General features: G+C 36.3%; 2 protein-coding genes and 1 long non-coding RNA gene across 5 annotated transcripts in view; 1 reads left to right on the forward strand and 2 right to left on the reverse strand.

The window, feature by feature from the left end:
- lamb2l (laminin, beta 2-like) overlaps window positions 1-11,563 on the reverse strand; it is a 34,261-nt gene extending 22,698 nt beyond the window's left edge. The window contains exons 1-2 of one of the 2 annotated variants that reach the window (XM_043224186.1): window positions 11,464-11,563; window positions 4,382-4,458 (exon numbers count right to left, since the gene is read on the reverse strand). In XM_043224186.1, the coding sequence (XP_043080121.1) occupies window positions 4,382-4,412 (31 nt within the window). In that variant the 5' untranslated portion in view covers window positions 4,413-4,458; window positions 11,464-11,563. Of the gene's footprint in view, window positions 1-4,381; window positions 4,459-6,016; window positions 6,445-11,463 lie in introns of those variants that run through there. The other variant, XM_043224187.1, reaches the window with a different exon arrangement.
- Window positions 11,479-19,221, forward strand: LOC122328486. 2 transcript variants are annotated; one of them, XR_006247800.1, is made up of 5 exons: window positions 11,479-11,588; window positions 13,988-14,111; window positions 15,476-15,594; window positions 15,829-15,930; window positions 18,507-19,221. It is a non-coding gene; the product is annotated as an uncharacterized LOC122328486 (long non-coding RNA). The 2 variants fall into 2 exon arrangements; XR_006247799.1 differs by lacking the exon at window positions 18,507-19,221 and having other exon boundaries at window positions 15,829-16,290.
- Window positions 12,183-14,079, reverse strand: si:rp71-17i16.6 (uncharacterized protein LOC100148415 homolog). The gene is made up of 5 exons (XM_043224193.1): window positions 13,941-14,079; window positions 13,661-13,741; window positions 13,454-13,551; window positions 12,895-12,995; window positions 12,183-12,805 (listed from the first exon to the last, which is right to left on the reverse strand). Exons 2-5 carry the CDS (start codon window positions 13,723-13,725, stop codon window positions 12,635-12,637), a joined length of 435 nt encoding a protein of 144 aa, XP_043080128.1. The 5' UTR covers window positions 13,726-13,741; window positions 13,941-14,079; the 3' UTR covers window positions 12,183-12,634.
- Window positions 19,222-19,338: the final 117 nt, after the last annotated feature.

The raw sequence follows: 19,338 nt of genomic DNA on the forward strand, positions 1-19,338 counted from the left end.
AATCTATTATTTGTTCCAGAGCATACGGTTTTGACTGAGGGTAAAAACTAATCACATTACATTTTATATACATTTAATACTGTATATCAGAAAACTGCTATTGTACTTTTTACTGAATTACTTTATATAAATAACAGTAGTATTTAACCGTATTAAGTATTGAGAAAAGGTGTGTTTATTAATGACATTATTCCAACCTTTGGATGGTGACAAGAGACATTTTGTTTTATGAATGAGCCAGCAGTAAAGACTTTTATATTGAAAGAGACTGAAACAGGGTTCCGTACAACCAAGAAGTTATTTTTACTTTCAACAACACTTTGTAAGATAAGCCAACAAATTCACTGAGGAGCCTTAACAGATGAAAGAATAGTATGACAAAGCTAGTTTCTTCAGTGGATATTTAAATTAACATTTTATTGCGAATATGAGATCGAACTGTTGCATAAATGCAAATAACATAATTAATCATTATCACGAATACACACCAATAAGGCTGTGCAATATTGCACTGCTACTTGTGTGATTTCATTAATTTAATTATGCACAAATACTACTAATAATTTAATACATCTTTTTATATATATATATATATATATATATATATATATATATATATATATATATATATATATATATATATAGGTAATATAGTAAAGTAAGAGCCTGTTATGGACAAGATCGCAAACAAACCTCTTTTATGTTGAGGGAGGCACATGGCTGCTTGCCTCTGCATTCTCTAACACACCCACAAACTACATAATCTACCGCACACCCTCGTACCTACATGCAACATTTACAACACACACAGATAAAAGCTAAACATCTGGCTGAAGACACAACAACAATGTCTCCGGGTTCCACAGGCAGATGAGCATCTGTAAAGTGACGACAGTGCAGGAATGCAAAGCCAGGAAAATGTCATTCATTAAGAGAAAAATTCCAGGTGTAAAAGTATCTCACACTGGTCTTACAAAATGCCCATCTGTAGCTAGGAATGGTATCCTACAAACATTCGACAACAAGCTGCCACATGAACTGCATGTCATGAGGAAGCCGAGACCACCGCAGAAAAAAAAAAATCTCTAAACAATCTGACTATGCTTATGACTTATATAAACTCTAAGAATAGGGATGCATGACAAATTATTGCTGTTTCAGTTATCAGACCATATTAGAGATTTTTAAAAGTTATTGGCCAGTATTAGATATTTATTTGTGCTCAGTATGAATATGCCTTTATCATACTGTATATTATAATAATGATGTCTAAATTAATAAGTTGACTTATGCATTGTAATTCAGGAATAAAGGTGGTCTAGCATAGACTACATACACTGTCAAACCCTGAAATGGAATGTGAAAAAAATCAGATTGTGAACCTGCAGGTACAGACAAAGCAAGGCAGCTATTGTTTAAATCAAACAATCGCAATTAAACATTGACAGATCATGACTAGATTATACCCCCATATCCAGACCGAACTGATATAAAGCAGGCTTAAGCAATGCACCCTAAACCTGGCAGACATACAGTTTAAGTCTATATCCAGTTTATTCCGAAATAGGCCAGAGTTCACAAAGTACACAAGTTAGATACATAAAGACATTCCATTACAATGGCACACGCTCACACACCTTGATCATATTCCTCGTACAATCATTAACACACAGTCTCACTGACCTACATCAAGTGCAGGGAGTAAAGTTGGCACAGAGCCAACAATTTGATTATGTGCCAGAAGAAAATGCTGTTAAACACAAGCCCATGTTATCTGTGATGATTAGCATTTGAATTCATGGGAAGTAGAGGATAAACGTGTTCGGGTGTTCATCTTCCATTATAAATTTATAGCGTACATTTGGTCTAAATGGAATGAAGGAGGCAAGCAAATAAACAAACCTCTTCTCATTCAGATTTTTATACTGGCCTGCAACATGCCATCCATATTACAAATTAAGATGTGATTCTAAAAAGCGAAAACAAACAAACAAAAAAAACTGATTGGTTGTTACACCAATTTATTTCTTTATTTTTTTGTGGAAAAAAGTATGATATTAGATTCATACCTGTCAACACAACTGTATATTCAGGGAGTCTCCCATTTTTCACACCCATTATTCTTTAATTTGTATGGCCCAAACACCAAGGTTGCCCGAATTGGTATGAAATGCGTCCTGCTCACTCAACACATCATTCAAATTTCATCCCATTTGTGGCCTCAACCTGGCAACTTACAACTCAGCTGAGCTACCTATCAGGGCCTTAAACGTGGTAAAAACATTGCTGTTTATGGAGGGTCAGAAAGCTCTCAGATTTCATCAAAAAATGTTTCTGAAGATGAACATTAAATGTCTTACGGGTTTGTAATGACATGGGGTGAGTAATTAATTTTCATTTTTGGGTGAGCTATGCTTTTAAGCAGACTCCACAGGTAAACCATAAGAAGGCTTGTTTAACACTCCTTCATTGATCCCCACTTCCCAGCCACCACTTAAAACGTCTTTTAAAAGTCACGCATGCAAATCACACACCTGAGACTGTTATCATTCCATAAACATTCAAACTACATAGAAAATCTGTTTCAACAGTTGCAAAGTTTGTTTGCTCGGCACCTACTCAGAAAGAATTCAATTTTGGACGCAGTAAAACTTAATTTTGGCACAGTCGCACCATATACTGGAGTGCTGCCCACATGACTATGGCTCGAGCTACAGCAGCATAATTTTACTGTTCAGAACAGCCTCACATTGGGAGCGGACCTACAGTATGGTGTCTTAACATGCCATCTGGGTAGGCATCTCACTAGGGTTTGGAACAGTGCCAATATTGCAGTGTTTTTCCATTTTCCATTCATTCCAATCCAAGTCATTTAATCTTTTAAGTGAAATACTTTCAACGGGGAATATACATTTAGTCATTTAGCTAAATAACCGATGACTGAGCATATAAGGACCCGGATAAAATAATAAATGCACTGATAATTGCGCTGTGCTTCAATGCCAAACTGAGCGTGTTGATCCCCCTCTCCCTCACATGTCAAAACTAATGGCCATCCCCAGCACTGCTCTCATTCCATTCTCAGTCAAGCACCCTCACTAATGAAATTCTGCACTCCACTCTTATTCTCCACTTCTCTACCTCTTGTTCAGTTTTCGCTTTCTCTTTTAATTCAATGGATATAGCAGAGAGTGAAAGATACTGGATTCAAATGTGCATCCTCTGCATAAACATCAGGTCTATGTGTCAGAAGCATGTGTTAAAACGGTTAGCCCATCAAACTGGAGCTAAAAAAGCTCTCAAACACCTCACTTAACTATTAAAACGTCTATCACTTTGTCGCTGGGGGTGCAATGTGCAGCAGGCAAACTGCACCGAATGCATAATCAGGCTAATTAAATAAGTCTAATTATATATGAAGCTAATTAACCTAAAAGGAAGCATTTTTGCACTAAAGGAATTCCAATACCTTAATTATTGCACTACTGCAATGCAGTACATATAGATACTTTATAAATACCCTTTCACAAAATGTGTTTTTGCATTAAAAAAATTAGACACGGGATAGTTTAATGAAAAAACAAGGTCTAGCAACAAGTTTTTGGAAAAGTTTAACTTGAGCAAACTAGTGTGTAACGTGCAATAAAGTGCAATATTCAAACAAAACTTTCTAGCATATAGCAAAGCAACATGTCATGCTAGACAGTAAAATATTAAAAAATGTCTGCATGTTAACATTGAAAAAACAATGCAAATGCAGTGGAATGCGAAAACATTTTCTGCGTGACCGGCGCCTAATAATAACCAATTAAGAACTCACTCTCATGTGCACTGTACGTTTGCATGATGTTTAAGGTGGTCGTTAGAGATTTGATCTCTCAGTGTTGTGCAAACATCAATAGAACTTTTCCTTGTCTTGTTTAACAGAGTTCTCTGCAGGTGTACGGTTTCCTCTCCATAATGCATATACCTTTCATTATGAAGCACAAAGGACACAAGGACAAGCAAACACAATGCCTCTGATTACTTCTCTTCAGAGAGAGAAAGGCCAGGCACTGATGCTATAGGAGAGAGAGGGGTAGCAGATTGGTTATGTTTTCGTTTGGTTAAGTCTATATTGTTTTGTGTTGAAAAGGGCTCTACCGTGAAAGACCTCCTGGGCGGGGGGCTGCTCGTTTGAACTTCACTTTGTTTAAGACGTTTATCCCCCGCTCGACTCACTGGAGAGTCAGACTCTGATAATCACATGGGATTGTCTGTGTTGTCATCAGTCACTTTAAGATCCCACCTTAAGCTTTTTATCAGACATCTGGGAGGTAAAGTTATGACCACCAAAATTCTAGTAAATGCAGAAATCTGTTTAGTACAACATGTGACTTACCCAGAAAGAGAACACTGAAATATCTGGCCATCACCACAGGCTTTTAAACAATCATGGGCAGCTGATTCCCGGGGACCCTGAAAAATGAGAAAAAAATTTAAATTAAAATGGTTCAGCCCACATCAAAAATGTAGCATGAGCTACTAATATTATTCATACAGTGCATTCACAAGGCATTTTATGTGATTGCTTTTTATGTATCACGGGAACAATTGTTTTTTATTGTGATTAATAAGTTGACAGCACTACTTTTTAAATTATCATAACTTAAAACAACAGAATCTTACTGTTTATTACAGCTTTTAAACATCAAAGGTTCTTATTTTCACAACACTGAACTATTCACTGGACACAAATAATTGCAAATATGGTTTCAAATGTTCTTTAATGGTTTCATATTGTGTAGTAAACTATTTGTATACACATACATACATATAACTATACAATCAGTGGGGGGAAAATAATTTAAAACCAGAAATTTAGGTCGATGCAGCATTGAATAAAGAATAATTCATTTTCTTTAAACATTAGCAATCAATAATAAAAGTATTAATATATAAAAACTATCTAAAATATAAAAACACACACTCAAAATTAAATTTATTTCATATTTCTATAATTACACTTTTTATGAAAGGTTTTAATGAGATCTTGAAAGTTCTGGAAATTACAAGAAATGTAATTAAATGTATTCATAAGAAAACTTCTACACAAATACGTGCAATATTATTGCAATATTATATCTGTATATAAAAATAATTATATTATGATATATTATATAATGATATATTGTAATAATTATATTATGTATTTCTGAATCTCAGGTGTGATGCTGAGATGATTCACTTATCATACATTACTTAAAAAAATACATATTAGTGCACTATAGTATATAACATGCAGTGCAATGCAACTAAACATTTCACCAAATTAATATTGAACACTGAAGGTGAGATTAAAGCCAGCTTTTGTCTGTTGAGAGCGTGAGTGTGATCTGAGGAGAGGAGCGCCGGGCCCCTGGCTGCAGGCCCTTCAGTGTGCGGGTGAGAGGAGTGACAGGTCAGCTTCACCACACAATACAACAGCCTCCATTTCCCACACATTTCACTCTCACACTCACTCAACTACTAGTGAACAAATTGTTTCACTGATAGCAGCAAATACATCCAAAGCACAGAGTCACAAAAATGAGTTAAAGCCTGATATAACAAGTCCAAAAGTAATTGACCATTTTTTCATTTACTAAAAATAGTACATCAATTTGATTACAAAATAACGTGAAGATATTTAAACAACCTTGCATATTCAGAAATGAAAGATTTTACTGTCAGTGGAGAGATTAAATGAAACATCGCAGTCCTTAAAATCAAATCTAGACCATCATAACACACTAAGGTATGATGCCTGCCAGATAAAGAGCACAATATGACGCTGTCAAATCAAAGAGCAAGGACAAGACCCAGATAAAGTAAATAACAGAATGAAGAAAAAATGTACAGACCCAAAACTGTCTGGCAAGACAACAGATAATACCAGCATGACCTGCACATCACATGCATCTGTACAACACCGCAGAGACTCTGATTCTTTATCTAAATCCTTATATTTAAAATAAAAGAAACATACAGTACTCACGCAAGCTCATAAGTTAGAAAAGCTCTCTCGGAGGGACAAAAAGGCTGAGGCTGGTTGTGTGTGAGAGATTCTGGTGTGTGTAAAAAAAAAAAAAGTGTGTAAAGTTAAGCACAAAAAAAAAATCTTAACAGACACAACTGGCCTTTCCGGACAAAAACAGAAGGACCCGCTTAAGCCAATCAGAGTGGACGGAAAACGGTTCCCCCGCCTTCAGCGCAGCAATGGGGTGAATGGAGAGCGATTCTTATTCAAATGCAGCTGTCACTCTGAAAGCCACTGTGTGAAAGGGGGAGCCGGTCTCCAGGCTGACGGAATGCACTGAACCATTCTTTAGGGGGGCGTTGAGCTGGTTAAGGGGTACAGAGGGGAGGGCAGTGATGCTTTGGCTTTCTCTGACCACACACACCTTCTTCACTTCCAATGCAACTCTGAACAGAAGGAAAAACATGAAAGAGATGCTGAGCTGAACTGGGGATTTTGGTGCAGGGAAATATGAGGAGTAATGAGTTTGTTAAAATGTGTTCATATTTTGATGCATGACCAACATTCCTGAACATCGCATGTATGTTTATGTTATAAACAGCATTAGTTGTTTGCTGAATATACTTATGACTGAAGCCCACATTCAGGACTAAAAAATATAATAAATATAATAAAATAAGCATTAAATCATTCAAGCAATAAACCTTTTTTTAATATAAATGGGCCTGTTGAACTAAATACATGTTTTACTGATTGATAAATAAATAAACAAATGCAGTCATTATTTTTTCATTTTGCCCAACTATTAAAAAAGTTATTTTGTTGTTGGCATGCAAAGCTGATCCGTTTGATGCTTCTAAGACCAGCAGTTTTGTCAAAACGTTGCCTGCTATCTTGTTGACATATTTTAAACGGTTTAAACAGTTCAATACGTTTACGTTACATCTACTTACACAGTTGAAATATAACAAATCAATATTAATGTATAACATATTAAAACAGTCATTACAAACTAAATGAAGAGACTAAACTGGTGCTGGTCTTCAGTGTTCAATAAGCTGCCAGGATATCTGAGACAGAAGCACAGCAGCACAAGACAGCAGACTTTATTTGCAAACATCAGCCATTGCAAAGGCCAGCCTGACCACAAGAAAACAAAGACTACTAATTTATACTCATAATACGGATGAGTGACTCATGAACAAGTGCATGGGTGTGAAATGTGGCAAACCATCTACTCCCTTAGAAAGGTGCTTTGTTATGATGGTTATCACTGGTAACTTATTGAAACGTAAGAAAAATGTGTTCATTCACTCACTCACTTTGTAGTGAAGTAAATGATTCAAAGCCAGCGTTACCTGAATGAACTTACGTTTTTGACTCATCTTCTTAATCCTTATCAGATAATGTATAGATATATATCTTCTGCCAGATAAAAAAACCCTCAGCATATGTGAGACAAGGTAGGTACAACATAGAGTATCTCTGATATCTCAGTCTATGAGGTACATCATGAAAGCAAACCACACAAAACCGCACTGAAACTGAATGAAACTACGACAGAACTGATTTACAATATAACGTAAACCTCATGAGATCCAGCAGAACCTTTCAACATGAACATACTGTTAAATGACTAAAAAGTCTTTAGAATCAGCCTTGTTCAAAATAGCATGCACAGGTATGTTCTCATTCACAAAGATTAATATTGTTTGTAGGGGACAATAAATTCATTGATCTGATTTGATTGTTTTTTTCCCCATTTGGTTTTGCTTGCCAGCATTTGTCTGAAAATATACAGAAATGTATTATTTGCGAACAGAATCACTTGGTATAAGAAGGATTTCTGTCTTCTGCGCTTGGTTTAAAGATCATCTATCACCAAGGTTAATCTCTAACCAACCTGAGTGCTCTCACGTGAGCACAATCCCTCTGGCTTTTCCGGTGTAAAACCAAACAGTAGCCAAGACTAAACTTAAAACCTCTGCTTGCTTACTTAACACAAAGGAAAAGACATTTAAGGTAATAAAGAATCAATCAATTCATTGAAAAATTTGGTTGGTTGGTTATGCCTGAATGAATGTTATTATGCTAATAAATTGAATGATCACTAAATGTAACATTTCAATGCCTGAAATGAGTCATTTGGGTCTATAAAACGCTAAATTTGATGATTGTATAGGCAGTCAGGAAAACTGAGAGTTGTTTTTGTCTCACATAAACGCAATGAAAAGGCTGCTCTTTGTTTTACAATAAAAGCATGCTGAAGTTTAGCATGACCTGAAAGGTTGCAGATCACTGATTTATGAAGAATCACCAATCAGTATATCTGACAGGCTTTGATGTTTAATATTATCACAACAGCGACGTCAGTGTTGGCTGAATGTAAGAGAGAATCACTGGAAGCAAAAGACACGCCAAAGAAGAAGCAGCTTGTCAAGACCTTTCCATTTTTGGGTGAACTATCCCTTTAAGTACTGTATGCATGTGTTTTTATGTATGTTAACGGTTAATAAATAATTATACATCGTTAATAAGTCATTACGTTACAGTGGGTTATGGAAATTCCAGAAAATTAATATCCCTAATGTACTGTATTTAAGCTTTCATGTAACAGCATAGCAGTATGGTTTGGTGTGTGCAGGATGAGGAGAATCCTGAGGAGATGATCAAAGAACCAATTACATGTTAAAGAATCCCTCATGCTGCACTTGATGATCACCTTTGAACTTCCACAGAATGAAAGATTGAGAAGAAGACCAGGTCTTCCTGAGAGGGTCATTCCAGAATAAGTGACGAGTGATGTCCCGGAACTCTACAATTCCCTGCATTCCACTCAGAATGCTGCACGGCAAAATTACCTCTATTCAGACAGCATTTGGTCCCTCTCTAAATAGAGTTGGAGTAACTCTAAATCAGAGCTAAAGATAATGAGCTAATTAAGTGAATAATTATAATTAAACAATGACTGAGAATTAATGACAAACATCTGCATTTAGTCTCAATCTAAACAGAGTGAAATTAACACTGAATTAGACTTATACTTTATATATATTCAACATTGCTGAAGGAAAAAACAAGAACTACAACTGACTTCAGCCCTGGAGGAAATCAACCAAAGAAATGATAAATCTCTCAAGATTTGATTAAAGACCTCCACAAACAACATCACCAGATTCATTGTCTAAGGTCTAATAGAGAATTAACAGAGGTTTAGGTCAATAAAAATTAAAAAAAAAAAAAAAAAAAGACAATGCCACCATAATTGTGGTCAGTATTAGTTGGGCTCTTGACCCTTAAATCAGTTAATTTTGTTCAAGTTTAAATAAACTGTTTAATTATTATTTAATTATTTCTAATTGCAATTAACCACGCCTACTGTATCCTATTGCATATGCATCATATTGAAAGTGTGAACTATTCTATTATATATATATATATATATATATATATATATATATATATATATATATATATATATATATATATTATTTTATTTTTTATGATTGCGATTATTATTAAATATGATAATAGGCTTTTCTCTTTGATATCATTTTACTAATGCATAATATTGTAAGATATTTATGATATTTATATGCATTTAACTAGATTGCAGTTATCTCATTGATTTACAAGCAATCAAATATTAATCTCTCTGACTATAGTCAGAAAATATTACTCTTTGGGTTCTGCGTATATTTCCCAATTGTTATGTTTTATATTCTTGTAGAACTTCAAATGCCATCTTGATTTAATAACGTCTGACAGTGAAGAATACATCATCTGACTGATGAGACCGCTCATGTACCGCTTCAAAAACCTGAAAATCCTAACAATCACAGGACTGACATTTTAAATAAGGCTCCAGGGAGAACGAACGGCCAGTGGGGCTATCATGAGACACAGATATGTAGAGTATATTTTGACAGCTTTTCCTACAGCTGTGAGTAATTATTTCTGAGGCTTCAGACGTAACATACCATTTCCAAAACACGGGTTTAAACTAATCTCAACAGTATCTGTGTTTAGGGGGAGAGATTTGCAGGTGGGATTGTTATCTGTTAGGTCAAACCTGGAGAAAGCTCAACTGGTGTAGACTGCTCAACTTACGTAGTATCCAGCATCTATTAGCTAACAAGTGCTGAAGAAAGCGAAGCCCTTTTAGAGGTTTAAGTCTCTTTAAACTTCACAGCAATGAGGCTAAAGGTCAAACAAGAGCTGATTAAAGCTATACTCGGAAAAACAGATCATTTCCCATGCTTTATGACTCTAGCTGTGCCTGTAGTTGCCCCGTGTCTGACTGTCAGAGTACACGCCTTAAGATTCATTAAAACATGAATGTGATTATAGATTAGGGCATTAATTCAACAAACTATTTGTCTGTCCAAGCATTTCTGTAATCACCTTTACAGCATGCATGCACATTTGACAAAAGGAATGTGAAACGCTTCTACAGAGTGTGCCGCAACAGAGGAAAAACATTCATATCGCTGGGAATGTAGGAGAGTGTAAACAATCAGTCTTTATTGTCACAGACCATACCACTTCAGGGTCAGTGCCATGCTGATGCGACTGGACAAAACAACTGTCAGTCTCAGTAGTTTCTAAACATTAAGAATGAAAACGAAAGAATCACATTCTTGACATCATTATGTGATCTTATACTCATTAACTCCAATTATACCGCAGACTTCACAAGCAAATGACAGCCGTCAGAGTGACAATCACACTCTTTAAAAAGACTCAATAGAACACCATGAAAGTTAAAAAAAATCTATGCACATGCCACTACCCTGTGTGCAAATGCATTACTAAAGACACCGGATATACATGATTAAATGCTTTAGAGCTAGTATATTGAGATTTGTGTAGTTTAAGCAGGCTACACACTTTACTTTGATATTGCAGTTCAAGGACGTCTTTGTATCGCATCTTTCTGCAATGTGAGAGAACATGAAAGGTCTGGTCATTTTCTTTTTCATTACCACTGTAATTAAAACGATCGTTTTTGACAGATCTCCATCCATAGTCCCACAAGACAAATGATTCGCCACTCTTTATCCATCGCTCTTGCTTTTTCTTTTCTTTTTTTTTTTTTAAATCCAAGGGAAAGCGTTTTCATAACGAGTTTGTGCACTTCAGACGCAGAAAGATGGAAAATGCGACGAACCTCGGTGTCTCGCATAACGTCTAATGAGTCGTTATGGCAAACAACAAAACGATAGATTAAAAGTTGCATCTCTCACACGCCATGACTGTATTAGTAAAACCGAAGCAACAGGAGAAAACGTGCAGCGCTGTACTTGAAATAAGAAGTTTATAATGCAAGGGCTGCCCAGTTTCCAAAGTCGCTACTTACTAAAGAGATCGTAACCGTCAGTCACGTTAAAATACGATCTCAGCCGGTAAAGGTGCATGTAAATGAAGCAAAGTACAAAGTTAGACAGCCAAGATGTAACTCTTACCTGCGAGCTGACTCTCGTGCGCAGCAGCGCTCCTCTCACGAGCTGCGCGTTCACCTGTTCACATGCACTGTTCCCTCGTGGAGGAGGAGTCCACGAGGTCTTACCTCGCGCTGCATTATAAACAGGTAAGTGTGCTGTGACCTGTGTTTTAAATAGTCACCAAATTACAAAATTTGAAAGCGAAAACGCCCGTTTGTAACTTAAAAGTGTCGCTTGAGTTTGTGAAACGAGGCAAAGTCTCGTCTGCGTATGTCGTTTTGTTCTTGTTAGTTTTATTTAATACTTAAACGGCACTGAAAATCAACGAGGAAAACGGCATTTGTGTTACAACCGAATTGTCTTTTTGCGTTTTTCTGCTCCAAAGTCTAATGTGCGGTTTTTACAAATGTAGTCTAAATGAAGTCCTTTACAATGGCCATTTGATCGAGTTGTGTTATTTGTAATTGGTCCAAAATTGTTCACAAGCAGCATTCAGGCTTCTTTGCAGAGTTTGTCATAATTGTTTGACCACAAAACCAGTCACATGGGTCGTTTAAAAAAAAAATGTTTACATCATCTTAAAACAACATAAATAACCTTCCCATTGATGTTAGAGTACTTAAACAACTTTTAAAAAATCTGGAATCTGAGAGTGAAAAAAGAGAAGTTGTCCAGATGAAGTCCTTAGCAATGCATATTAATCAAAATGATTTTTTAATATATATGTATTGTAGGAAATATCTTCATGGAACGTGATCTTTACTTGGTATCCTAATGATTTTTGGCATAAAAGGAAAATCAATAAATACATATGCAGGAGACATTCACCTACATCTTAGATCAGAAGTGAAAATGATATTTCCGTGTAGGTAACTTATACAATTTATAATATAGTTTTTATATTGTATATAAAAAAAGAGAACTGCACTAAAGGATAAGAATGATTTCAGTAGTGACAGTACAGGCCAAATTTACAATCTGCCGCCTCCCGATGGTAGTGAAGGGCAAGTACAAATGAATACAAATCTCAATGCACCACTTTAACTGACTCATTTCTCAAGCCTGTGCAAGTCTAAAATGGGGCAACAGAACAATACAAATGCTGAATTGCTGAACAAGTTGTAATTTATCTACAGTTTGTCTGTGTCCTAAATGTCTTGCTGATCTTGAAGGTTCTGCATTATGCACGAGATCAGTTCGGTCCATTATTTATCCCATAGTCAAAAAGAGGGTTCTGTTGTAGAAGGAGGGCAGAGATGACCTGGTTACGCTGAGCACAGCGGAACATGTATTTCACTCCTAATAGGTGCATCAGATGATCCTGTTTCTTGAGTGTCTTCCAGTCTGTCACCCTTCTCACGATCTGTTGAAGAAGAGCGATGTGTTACATTGCTGATGAAAAAAAAAAAAATAGGGGGATTTTAGAGTTGATTGAGTTGGGTGTAAGTGGACCTCATTAGTAATCTCCATCGAGGGCTCTGTGTTTGATTCTTGCAGTATCTGTGTAGAGTGTTGTCTTATAGCGTCCCATAAGAAAAGGGCACTTGTGTGATCTAATAACAGACATTTAAACATCTTTAATAGTTCTTGTTCATTTCAAATTTCTCAGATTTCAGTTTTTAAAAATTCTAAAACTGTTCGTTTACGCTTCACAAGTTTGTAAGTAGGAAATTTTTGCAAGAAATTGATACTTTCATTCTGCAAGGATGTGCCAAATTTAACAAAACTGAAGGAAAAGACATTTAAAGGATCGTGTGACACTGAAGCATAGAGGAATGGCTGCTGAAAATTCTGCTTTAAAATTCTGTATTGAAATATATAAAAACAGAAAACAGATTTTTACAGTATTACTCTTTACTGTTTTGACAAATAAACATGATGATGACTTCAAGACTTCTTTCAAAAACAAACTAAAAAACACGTACTGACCTTTTGCTCTAAACCAGAAAATATACCAAAAAAATGTATTTCATACACAGTCATCCACCTGTACAAAACAAATGTAAAATACCTTTCATGTCGTCTTTTAGCTGTGAAAGCCAAGAGGGTATTTCCTTTGAGCAAGAAGAAGGGCTGAGAAAATACTCTGAAGTTGATTCCCCGAACAAACTGAAAGACAGTTTGCCAGCTGATCAAATAATTATCGGTTAAATCATCTGAAACTGTGAACCTTCAATTTTTACATCAAATAAAGGCCCGCCATTCGAGAAAAACACACCTGCTGAGGTATTCCTTGCATTTTTGATGGCAGTCTTCCTCGACTGGCTTATTTTGCGACATCATGTTGTGTTCAGTCCTCCTGAAGGAGTTTTGACAGTACAGCGGTGAGCAGAGAGAGCATTTTACTCCACACAAAAGAAGACAAATACTGAATACTTCCACCTGCCCTCTTGTAAAAATGTAAGGAAAGCCAAAAAAATCCAGATCCAAAAGAACCCATAATTTTAGCAGAAAAAGTACAAATACAGCAAACCTAGAGGCATATGCAGTATTTTTACCTGTGTTGATCTGGTCTTCATCTGTGACTTTCTCCCTGTACTTTTAGACAGACTGAGAGTGACATCCAGCTAACTGACTCCAGATCAGATTGGGACAGGTCTCAGCGGGGCCGTGCCACTCAGTTCAGGCAGCCGGTTGGCTGTGACATCCATGGAGATCCTGTAACCCAGGTGACAGAAAGCACCTGATTCCTCTTAGGAATGAGGACAAATACAGTCCCATCCCTTCTGACAGTTGCCTCTGCTGTCCAGGGATTGTGGGATAGTGTGTGTTGGCTGAGAAGTGATGTGTGCTTGTGTTTAATGATTGACTCTATAGCTGCGGGTCCAAACATGTCCTGTTAATCCTAAAGCTGATGGGTGAAAGAAGAGGGACAGTGATGGGACAAAGTGAATTCTGTCCTAGTATAATAGTCAGTCTATAAAAAGAAAATGCTAACGACTTTGATACACATGTTTAAAATAATATCTTGATATCGGTAACGTTTTCTATAGTAGGTTAGTTGTTACCACATATATAGACTTCAGTTGCCTGTCAGTTATAAATTAAACTAAAACCAAAACCATTTACTGTTTTGTTACCAACATTCTTCAAAATATCTTCTTTTCTGCTCAACAGTAGAGAGAAACTCATACAGGTTAGTGGAGTAGATGATTCCTTTAATCTGAGCAGAATATAGATCCTGAGATCTATCTAATCTTAAAAAGTCCCAGATTAAAAAAGGAACATTGTGATCTAACATTGAAAAAAAAAGTGTAAGAATGAAAATATTTGTTCAGTAATTTTGCTATGTTCTTATCAGCATATATGATAGTTTCATTCAGTTTTATTCTTTTTTCTTAAATAATTTTCAGGGCATTTTCAAACATTGCCCTTTGACCTAGCTTTAAGGAGGAAAAGAAAAACCAACATTTTTGGAGAATAAATTACAAAAAGAGAGAGAAAACAAGCTATCAGTGTTTTCTGAAAAAAATTATTTGAAAAGAACTGAAAACACTTAATGTTTTTCATATTTTTTTAATACTTAAAAATCTGATTCTAAACGTAACTGTGTATAATGCACAATAATTCTTAACACAATCATTTCTTGGCTAGAATAGGAGAAACTACTTATTTTAATACTATTTTAATACTATACTCTCAGAAATAAAGGTACAAAAGCTGTCACTGGGGCGGTACCTTTTTTAAATGGTACAATTTTCTACCTTTCAGGTACTAATATGTACAAATTAGGTATTAATATGTACAAAAGTGTACCTTTTTAAAAGGTACCCCAGTGACAGCTTTTGTACCTTTATTTCTGAGAGTGTAGCGACACATTCAGAAACACTGAAAGACACTAAACCCAATATATGTATATGTTAGACAACAGATTAAAATTATGGATGTGGGAGTATTTGCCCTGCATTTCATGTATCTTTGTCATCTTGGTCTCTTTTACGCCCGTAGCCCTGGTTAATTTCTGCCCCTGCTTGAGTGGTTAATACGTTAACGACTTTTCCAACCATTTCCTGTCTTTTCACGTTCTACAAAGTGCCCATGGTTTGCCCATACGAAGGGGACGCCATACCTTTCAGCACGACCGATTTCAAATGGTGCTAGAAAACCCCAGTCCACTCTGAACACCAGAGGAAATCAGTCACGCTACAAAAGGTAGAAGCATAGCGGAAGCATGTTTTTGTGTGGCATCATAGAATAAGCTTTTAAATAAATAGCACGAATGCATTTAAAAGGTCAAGCTAACTGAATGTCAGAAACGCATGTCTGTAAGTGTCTTCTTTTAGTCTCCTCTACTCATATTGATTCATAGACTGCTTGCTGAAAACCTTTCCATACATAGAATGCACATTGTTTTTGATGGTTGCTGTGTCTCTGTGGTAATTGGAGGGCCCCTCTGAAGGACGCTGCAGTGTGTCATAGCAGCTTAGCCATGGACCATCAGTGCTGAAAAGAGGGGACCTCCCGGAATCAGCATGGCAGCGGATCTATGTGAGACGTGGGAAATAACCAGCACAAACACACACATATTTTTCGAAACATGCTTTAATTGCCTTTTAAAATTATACACTTGTATTATTTGACGCCTTTTTAATACATAACATTGAAATAACATTCTTCAGTCATTCGAGTTTAAATGAATATTCACTCATAAGGACAATTCACCAGAAATGGTGAATTACTCACCCTTGTGTTGTTCCAAACCAGAATGCTGTCATTTTTAGAACACAAAAAAAGTCAAATTATTTTCACACAAATATTTGTGATAAATGGCACTTTCTAGTGTCCGTTAAAAACAAAATAAAAGTAGGAAGACACCTTAAAATATAAAGGTTTCAAAAGTGTCATAGACCACAGCAGTGCTTTAGAAGAGCTATTCTATAAACGTTTTTCCTTAGTCAAAGGAACTTTTTCCACGATAAAAGCATTTTGTGAATTTGAAAAGTGTAGGTTCTTCATGAAACCACTGATGCAGATTAATAACCGTTATCTTTAAGAGTGCATACAACTTGTGCACTATATACAGTATAAGCGATAAAATAGCTTGGAGAAAGCAATCTAAATTTAAGTCTCTATTCATATCTGTTGCAGCTTTAAGGGATGGTTAACTTTAAAACTAAAATTTGAAGTTTATCAGCTTACCCCAAGGGCATCTAAGGTGTTGGTGTCTTTTTTTCTTCATTAGATCCAATTCTGAGATTTTTATGTCAAACCATTGTAGTGTGTCAGTCATATAATGGCCGGTATAGGGAACTTTCTCTATGAGAGAGACTGCTCCAGAGCACGCACACACGTCACGCAGCGGATGCGTACGTGCCCTCAGATCATTTGGACATGCTGGTGTACAGGCTGTACAAAAAAACTGTATAAATACCGTTTTCTCACACAAACCGCTCTTTTTGTGTTTTAGGCCGTCAGTGTATTGTTACGATATGGTATGGTTTAATTTGGATTTCTCTTGAAAAATCTAAAAAATTGGATCTACTGAAGAAAAAAAGACATACACCTTAGATGCCCTTGAGGTAAGCCTATAAACTTCAAATGTTAGTTTCAAAGTGAACTATCCCTTTAGGAGCAGAACTCTAATTAAATGTGGTGCAGGATATAATGGTTATGTTTTTAACAGCCATGGTAGATTTTGAGTAGTCTGTGGCTTCAGCTATTTGCTTTAAAAACTTTCCCCTTAATATCTCACATTTATTTGATTTCAGTGTTTTAATAATATTTTCATAATATGCAATGTGTGCTCGTCTTTTAACAAAACGAACGTGTCTTAGGTTTTCATGATCATTTAGCCCTTGAGGCCAGTGAGTGGTGTTTCTGTCAGTTTAAGTTAAATGTATTTAGGCACTCCTGTGCTTGACCTGGAAAGACAGATTTGATTAAAGACACGCCTGTGGTATGTAGAAAAAAAAAAAGTTTGCATTCATTAAAAACACACAAAATGGAATTAAATTGATTCCAGTCTTTAACATTTTTCCCAGGAATCAGCTGATGTGTCTTTTTGTGGCCCAAATTAACTGTTGAGATTTATAAAAGCAGCTGTGCTCCAGATAACCATACTGTATGTACATAGTCAGTAGGATCGTTTTGTACTTAAAGGGCACCCATAAAATCAAGCAACATAAACTGTAATTTTGCATGCCCCTTTTGAAGTCTGTATTTGAAGTCACTTTGCATTTTTGGGGGGGAGAATCTTTTAGTATAGTGTTACAGAACACACTAATGAAACTATACAGTATTACCTCACAATGCATAACTGTAATTTGTTGTGTTATTGACTTTGCATTGATTTGACTTTGAGTAATTAGAAAAATCCTCATCCTCGCTGTTTTTTAATAATGTGGGTAGATTGAGGGCTTGTCTGGCTGTTCTGTCTGGCATGAACTAGGTCAGTGCTCTTTTCTGCACTGGAAACCATTGCTGCTCGACTCTGTCCTCCGCATGCACTCAGTAACCTGGACTCAAAACAGATATGAACTGACTTGCACACTGACACACCCTTATAAGTAATTACTGGAGCTTCTCAATTATTAAAAAGCAGGTTGAATCAGATATGGCAGGGTTTTTTTTTTTTTTTTTTTTTTGGTTTTTTTTTGGAGGGTGTGAGCTCAGGGAGAGCACATGGCGATGGGATATGAACACAAATCCATGTGGGTTTAAAAACTGAGTCATGCAGATGGTTTAGTGTAAAGCAATGATATAATTCTGAATATGGTTCGCTGTAACCGAACCAAAAGACCTATTTGTAAGTATATCCAAAGTACCTAGATATATAAAGCACAAATACTTGTCACAACATTTATAGCATATTATCTATAAACATTAATCTCAATTTACAAGAAACATATTTTCTGTAGCATTTTATTATTATTATTAGTATGTAAGATAAATATATATAGTAAATCAATTTCTTATAACATGATAGAATAAATACGTTTTTTGTCTGTGTAACACTCACCTGTGTCTGAGGGAAGATGTTGAATCAGCAGCTGTATTTGAAAACCAAAAATGTATTAATAATAACAACATTCGGTCTATTCTTAAAAAGTCTTACCTTTTGATAGGTGCCGTAAGAGAGAGCTTGTAAAGCTCTTATACAGAAGAACGAACAGTCCCAAGAAAGATACTCAGCCAGTGTGTGGGATGACCATGTGCTCATCCTTGTCAGAAACACAGTGATGCCGTCTTGGAGTGTGTGTGTGTGTGTGTGTGTGTGTGTGTGAGTGCGTAAGAAAGAGTGAAATAAATAAATGCTGAGCTGCTTTAAAGACAGAACTTAATTCAATGAGAAATGTAAAAATAATGAAAAATACCTCAATAAGACTGAAGGAAGATCAGCATGATGTGAGGATGCAGTGGAGGAGAGACGAGAGCCAAGAGAAGCATGGAGGCTTGTCTGTCTGGAAACAGTCTCTCAGACAGACTTGACAGCCCCCCGCCCATGCCCCCCAAACTGCTGGCTTTGAAAACACCCCTACACCCACCAAGCACCCCTCCCTTCCCTCCCTACCCTCACCAACAACCACGCCATCTCCACAACATGGCCTTTGCGCAGGGAATTTCACTCTTTTATGTCGCACTCTTGGTACTTTTAGCAAAAACTAAAACTCTTATTTCAGAGTCTATTGTTAACAAGCAGCGTGTTTTTAGGTCTGTTGTCTCATGACCCAGTGCATGTGAGGTGAATATGGGCCAGGGTGCCCTCTAAAGGCAACCGCTGTAAATAGCAGGAGGGTACTCTCAAGAGAGAGCGTGATTATACTGTTTACATGCAAGGTCTAATTTCCTGGTGTGTCATCCTTATTAATTACAGTACCATCATGGCACGCTGATAGTCTTTCTAATGGTTAAGATGGCTTTAATTCATCTGTGAATTGTGACTCAGGTTCTTGGATG

The sequence above is a fragment of the Puntigrus tetrazona genome, chromosome 23 (genome assembly GCF_018831695.1).
Source record: "Puntigrus tetrazona isolate hp1 chromosome 23, ASM1883169v1, whole genome shotgun sequence".
NCBI classification, from domain to species: domain Eukaryota; kingdom Metazoa; phylum Chordata; class Actinopteri; order Cypriniformes; family Cyprinidae; genus Puntigrus; species Puntigrus tetrazona.